This window comes from Coffea eugenioides, chromosome 11, assembly GCF_003713205.1.
Source record: "Coffea eugenioides isolate CCC68of chromosome 11, Ceug_1.0, whole genome shotgun sequence".
Taxonomy (NCBI): domain Eukaryota; kingdom Viridiplantae; phylum Streptophyta; class Magnoliopsida; order Gentianales; family Rubiaceae; genus Coffea; species Coffea eugenioides.
Window position 1 is genome coordinate 6,108,589 of NC_040045.1, and position 7,326 is coordinate 6,115,914.

At 38.5% G+C, this 7,326-nt stretch overlaps 1 protein-coding gene across 1 annotated transcript; it reads right to left on the reverse strand.

The window, feature by feature from the left end:
- Nucleotides 1–2,004: 2,004 nt before the first annotated feature.
- Nucleotides 2,005–6,861, reverse strand: LOC113751880. The gene has a single exon (XM_027296027.1). The coding sequence runs from the start codon at nt 6,859–6,861 to the stop codon at nt 2,005–2,007; it is 4,857 nt and encodes a 1,618-aa protein (XP_027151828.1).
- Nucleotides 6,862–7,326: the final 465 nt, after the last annotated feature.

The window sequence follows — 7,326 nt, forward strand, 5'->3', positions numbered from 1 at the left end:
TTTCGGCGACTATAACTAGCCTATTAATAAAATTAAGTGAACCTTCTTTGCATCAATGATCGGATGAATGGACTGTGTCTGCGTAGTTGTATCCTTGGCTAGAATTTACTTATTATTTATTTGATTGCTATTTAAATTTGTATTAATTAATTAATTATTTTTAGTTAAATTGTTTAATTATTTTTAGTTTATTTCTGATAAAAATCCCCCGTGTCCCGAACTTGAAAAGAATCGAATTTTTCCCAGTCCCTGTGGATTCGACCCTACTCACTACTATACACAGAAAATTCATTTTTCTCGAGTAGGTATTTATTATTGCACAGGCTCGGCACCTGTCATTTTCCTTACCTAAAGTACCAGTAATCAGTGATTCCTAATAAATGAATTTAGTTTCTCCCTTCATTAAAACGATCCCTAACATTTTTCTTTCATGTGCAAACTCAGACTTGATTTGTTTAATTTGATATCTACCAGGTTAATGTTTGTCATTTGTGACTATTTTTACTTGTAATTTTTTTTTTTGTTTAATTTCCATGAAGTTTGCAAAATCCTCGAACTGTAACTTAGAGCACATCAACTTCTTGATCCCTTCTACATTGGCCAACAGGAACAACAAGGCCCTTCAAGAATTCATTTATTCTCATATACTGATTGCGTATTCTCTAATTTTTCAATCTAAACTTGATGAGTCATCTCAGTTAATTAATTTATCATTAAGTTTTCAAGAGTAATACTTCATTTGGAGGATTTTCCTCGACTAGAGAATACCCATGAAATATAGCATACTAGATGCAATGAATCATAGCAGAGGCTAAATGGTGGTATCAACCACTTTAATTAGCTGAACCTATTGATTGAATGTTTAACAACGCTAAACTTTTATGATATCGAATGGCCTCTAGACTTAGCACGAGTAATTTTTATTTTGGCATTTCTAGGGTTACATTGTATTTCAATGTGCTCCACAGGTTTAAATACTAGAAAATTTTCATATTAGAATCAGGATCCACTCTATAACTCAGATTTGAGAAATTAACCAAACTTTAAAACAAAAAAGAAGATCAATGTTATCATTACTTTTTTTTTTCATTTTGTGGATATTCCTTTATACTATTTCAAATTCTAATTCTTGATTGATATTCTTTTACTATAATCACTACTAAACCTAAATATATTTGTTATCGCATAATACAAGTTAATATTATTAGTCAAATTTCCATAACATTTAAACATGATGAGGTGAGATCAGACGGAACTTTGGGGCTGGGGGAATCAAAAACCAAGAAAAAAAATAAGAAACCTAGTGAAAATGGGGTTGTGTATCATTTCAAGGTAAATTAGCAAGTTGAGGAATTCAGTAGATACACTTAAAAGTTTAGATACCACATAAGACTTGGCAAAGAAGTATATGGACATTAGCGGCATCCACTTTCTTAGTGGACAATTTTTTTTCTTCCTTAAGCTTGGTCGCCTACCTTAAGAAGAAGTATATGGGCTTGGAAAAGAAGTATTTTTGGGTCCAACAGTAGATGAGCTTGACCTCCTCCCTTAAGCTTGGAGTATACTTGTAATGCGGGTTATCATTTTACCTGTTGCATGTATCAGTATTACTAACATGCAAGTGAAACGTTAAATGAAAATGCTAAGAAGTTTTATACAGGATCTTGTTACATATAACTACTGTACTCCTGATTAAATAAGACATTTCTTTAATTGATACCATCCTGCAGCTTAGCATTGTGACCAATTGTAGAGTTTCTTTGCATAAATGTTCGCTAAGAGCTTTGATGGATTCGGGACCTCATAATTTGTGTATCGTACAATATTGCACAAGTTGACCTTTGGTGTAAAATAGTAGGATTTCGGTGTGAATCAAGTTCAGTTTGATGTAAATCAGGTGCAATTCTTTTTTTTTTTTTTTCAGCAACGGTAGTTTTTGTATTGAATAGACAAAAGGATATACACTTATATGAGCAAAGGCTCAAGCAGTACTATACACAAGTGTTAGACACACTGAGGATTGATCCATTCCTCATCTTGAAATATGCCTAAAGCATAACCACTAATCAAAACACATCTGGAGTCTAATCTCCTATCTAAACAAAAGGAGCATTTCTGAAACAAAGCTCTTAAATTGTTAATATCATCAGTCAGGGTAGCCATTTTGATATCCTTGGCTATTCCTTCCGTTAACCCTTTCAACAGCTGAGGGCTGGGTATGTAGACTGTAATTTTCTGCCATTGCTGTTGTTTGGCCTTTATAATGGCCATCTTCACAGCTTCAGCAATATTCTGCACCTGATTCCTTGCTTTCTTGTCAATAAGTGCCCAGGCTGCCACCAGCTGATGATTGAAGTTAGTTGCTATAATCCCTGTGCCAATTCTATTAGTTGGTTCTTGCACTTGAGTTGAGATTCTGATCTGCATTTCATCACGTCCTCCCTCCTCTGGTTCTTCTTCCTCTTTATCTCTTGTAGCAATCTCAGGGGTCATATTCTCTTTGCTCCAAACTGTTGCTTGCTCATGCCATTCTTGTTGAGCCTTTTTGACTGTTTTCCAGGGATGTTTACGTTTTGCATTAAACTTCCATTCATTTCTCCTCTTCCAAATTTGCCAAAGGATGTTCACGGTTAGTTCTATATGTTCCCTGCCCTCTGTCCTACATATGGCATCCAGCATAGCTGTCCACCAGGTTGTGAAGTTCCCTGTCTGATCAGACAAACCATCCCACTGTACTGGTGCCATCTTCCAAACCTCTTGAGCTCTGCTGCAATGAAAAAACATATGTTCAGTTGACTCTTCCTTTTCACCACAACCATCACAGATTGGATCACCTTGGTGTGTTCTTTTGAAAACAAGGTCGTTAACTGGTAACATACCATTTAGACACCTCCAAATGAAGTGTTTTAACTTGCTTTTTAGCTTCAGTTTCCACAGCCACTTCCATTGTTTCCCTTTGGAATTTGCTGAACTTGTTTCTGCTTCGTTTTCTCTTCTTTCCCTGGATTGAGTTCTCTCTCTACACAGTACCTTGTATCCTGAGTTGACCGTGTAGCTGCCATGACCACTATGTACCCAATAGTTACTGTCTTCCCTACCAGATATACTGATAGGGATATCCAAGATTTCCACCGCATCTTTCTGGTTGAAAGTTCTAAGCACTAATGGTTTATTCCACCTAAAACCACTGATCAACTCATCCACTCTTCTGATATTGTAGTTCTGAGGCTTTGCAGAAGTGACTTTCCCATCCTCATTACCAGGGATCCAAATGTCCTCCCAAATGTTTGTTGTCTTGCCATTGCCTATCCTCTTTCTAGTTCCCTTTTGCACCAAATCTCTTACGTTCATCAGACTTTGCCAGATCCATGAAGCACACTTTGGGACTTTGCACTTGAAGATAGAGTCCCTATGGAAATACTTTGCCCTCAAAACCTTGCTGACTAAGAGGTTTGGTTTGGTAATCAGCCTCCAAACCTGTTTAGCCAGCAAGGCTTTGTTAAACTTCTGTAAGTCCTTGAAGTCTAAACCTCCCTCTTTTTTCTCCATGGCCATTCTTCCCCACGAGCACCAGTGCATCTTATCTCTCCCTTCGACTTCTCCCCACCAATACTTAGCAAAAATGGAGGTCACTTCTTTGCACAGTGTGTTTGGAAGTTTAAAGCAGGACATTGTATACACTGGCAATGCCATAGAAACTGCCTTCAATAAGACTTCCTTCCCTCCTTGGCTGAGCAGCTTGTTCTTCCAGTTCTTCATTCTCTTGCTGATACTGTCCTTAATAAAACCAAAAACTTGCTGTTTTGATCTAGTTATCACCATAGGGAGCCCCAGATATTTTCCTTGAGTAGCCACCTGGATTGTGCCAAGGCTTTGTCTCACTTCCCCTTTCCTCTGATGACTGACATTGCGACTGAAGAAAACTGAGGACTTTTCCAGATTTATGGATTGACCAGACCCCTTCTCATACTTCCTCAGAATTTGAACAAGTTCACTTGCTTCCTCTTTGTCAGCATTACAGAAAATCAAAGAATCGTCAGCAAAGAATAAATGAGACAATCTTGGCCCACTTCTGCATATCTTCACCCCTGTGATCCTTTTATCTCCTTCAGCCTGCTTCAGTAAATTGGAGAAACCTTCTGAGCACAAAAGGAAAAGATAAGGTGACAGTGGGTCACCTTGTCTTATTCCTCTTTCTGGAGTTACAAATTCTTGTGGTACTCTATTAATATTGAAAGAGTAGGTAACTGAGGAGAGGCAGCTCCAAATCCACTTCCTCCATACTGTGCAGTAGCCCATTCTTTCCATCATGGCATCAAGGAATTTCCACTCCACTCTATCGTAGGCCTTTGACATATCTAGCTTCACAGCCATAAGTCCATTCTGTCCTTGTCTCTTATTGTTCATGTAATGCAAATATTCATGAGAAAGAATGACATTGTCAAGAATTTGTCTGCCTGGGATGAAAGCTGCCTGAGTTTTGCTAATGCAGTGATTTAAAACATTCTTGAGTCTATTGGCCAAAATTTTAGAAATCAATTTGTAAACAACATTACAGAGACTAATAGGCCTATAGCTCTTCAAGTTGGTAGGATTCTGGATTTTAGGGATGAGGGAGATGACAGTGTGATTCCAAGACTTAGGCATGTTGCTAGACCAAAAGAAATGCCTAATGGCAGCAATTAAATCAGATTTCACAACGTGCCAAAATTTTTGGAAGAACAAAGGATTCATGCCATCTTGGCCTGGTGCCTTATTTGGATTCATGGAAAAAAGAGCAGATTTAATTTCCTTCTCCTCCACTTCCTGAGTTAGCCTTGCATTCATCTCAGTAGTGACAGTGGTAGGTATACCATTTAGAATCTCACCCAGACCCTCACAACCAGAACTAGCAAAAAGGACTCTATAGTATTCAGCCACTTCCTTTCCCATCTCCTCCTCACTCTTAGTCCAAGAACCATCATCCCTTTGTATATTGAGCATCCTATTTCGCCTTCTTCTCCCCTTCACACAAGCTTGAAAAAATTTTGTGTTCTTATCCCCTTCTCTCAGCCAATCAATCCTTGCTTTTTGAGCCCAAAACTGCTCTTCTTCTGTGTAGGCCTCTTTTAACTGAATTTTTAACTCTGAGATTTTATCCTTAGCTCCTGATTCCTTAGATTCCTTTATCTCCTTAATCTGTTGCTTCACTTGATTGATTTTTAGCAAAGAATTTCCTGTGAAATTGTTCTTCCATTTGAGTAGAGCCACTCTGCAGTTAGCAATCTGCCTTGTAATCCTATACATCCTATTTCCTTCCACTGTTTGTTTCCAAGCTTGCTCAACCACTTGATTGATCCCTTCCCTCTTGAGCCATCTCTTGTCAAAAAAGAATTTTGATCTTTTTTTATCCATTCTAGGCCAATTATCTATGAGCAACATGCTGTGGTCTGACCCAACAGTTTCCACGTGATCACATTTAGCCTTGTCAAAAGATTGGCTCCAGTTAATGGTACTTAAACCTCTGTCCAGTCTTTGCCTAATCTCCCCTTCACCATCCCAATTGTTGCTCCATGTCCAGGGATAACCAGTAAAACCTATATCCACAAGATTGTTGTATTCAATAAAGCTGTTAAACTCCTTGAAACTCCTCTCTGCTCTTGCATTACCTCCCCACTTCTCTTCATTAGTTAATATATCATTGAAGTCCCCTGCCAGAAGCCATTTATCTCCCCACAACTGTCTTCTCGCAGTCAAAACTTTCCACTGTTGTTTCCTAATATTAGCATCACAACTCATATATACTCCAATAAACCACCAGTCTATCTGCAGCTCCGGATCAAAAACCAATGCCTCTATAGTGAGAGCTGTTGTAACTACTTCCCTGACCTCAATATCTTTATTCCAAAACAAAGCCATACCTTCTTTCCTATCCATAGCTTCCACAATCACACTTTCCTCAAACCTCAGAATTTTTTGGACCCTTTTCATGTAATTATACCTATTTTTGGTTTCACTCAGAAATATAATATTTGGGGAGAGGAGGTTATTAGCCTCCCTCAACTGGGGAACTGTCAAGGGGCTCCCTGCTCCTTGGCAGTTCCACACCAGAACCTTCATTGAAACTTGAGGGGCCAGGTTGGCCCCTTCCCCCTCTTGTTTCTCTCCAGGATTCACTTCCCCAACTCCCAGTTTGTTTCTCTTGTGAACAAACTCTGTTACCTGCACTTCCACCATCTCCTCATCTATCAAATTAAGTTTCCTTTTTCCTTGTTGAATAGCCAATATCCTGTTCCCACTCAGATCCCTCAAAGGCTGACGAGAGATTTTGGGAGATCTCAACTGCTTCTTCATTTTCCTGTTATGTTTCTGGGCAGCCATAGTACCCAGCTCAGAACTTCCTGGATCCATTATCATTAAAGCTGTTTCAGGGCTGCCAGAATCATCCTCCATTACTGTGACTTGCATAAGCTCTTGTGCTATTTGTTCAAGTCCGTTTCTTTCCACTTCACCTCTTTTCTTACCATTTATCTCTACCTCCACTGGGATACTCAAACTTGCTTCCTCTAATACACATTTACTGATTCCCCTTGGGAGAGTTTCTGTAGCTTCTGATGTAGAGCTCTCCTTCTGACTGTTCCAGCTATTTTGGATTAAGCTTTTCCTTTCCAATTCTTTACTGCTAGCCTCACCTCTTATTTGCTGAACCTCCCGCAATTCATCCTTCTTGGACTTCTCCTTGCCTGTCATATTTCCATCATTACTCTTCCTAGTTTCATCCTTCCTTCCTGACACAGAGTCCTTATGACCAAGTTCCATATTTTCCTTAGCCTTAGGATTTAACCGTACCATCTCTCCATCTCTAAAGCCCCAATAATTCATCTCAGAATTATACTTATTCAGGTGCAATAATCAGGTGCAATTCAATGTATGTTAATTTGTTATTATGTGGTGTAAATCAGGTACATTTTGGTATAAGTTGATTATTATCATTTAGTGTAAGTTGAGAACAATTTGATGTAAATTGAGAGTAAATTGTTAATTTGCACCAACTTATGCGAAAATTGAACTTGCGAGGCCCCATTTCTGAGCTTTGATTTTTGATTTGTTAACTTAATACAATTCCATATCGTTCAGCCATTATTTTTTTTTTAATACCCTGCCTAAAAATGATATCAGCACCCATGCACCCTTACCCTACACCTAGCCCACGATTCAAGAGAATATAATTGATTTCCTACATGGTTTGGTATGCTGAGGAGTTTCGAAATCAAATTTTCCAATGATAAAATTACAACTTGGAAAAGATCTTGAGACATCTCAGCTTCAGGCGTGCATTCTTAGTTA

What these genes read in the sequence shown, in the direction of transcription:
- LOC113751880 (XM_027296027.1), bottom strand. Translation starts at nt 6,861, where the DNA reads ATGAATTATTGGGGCTTTAGAGATGGAGAGATGGTACGGTTAAATCCT.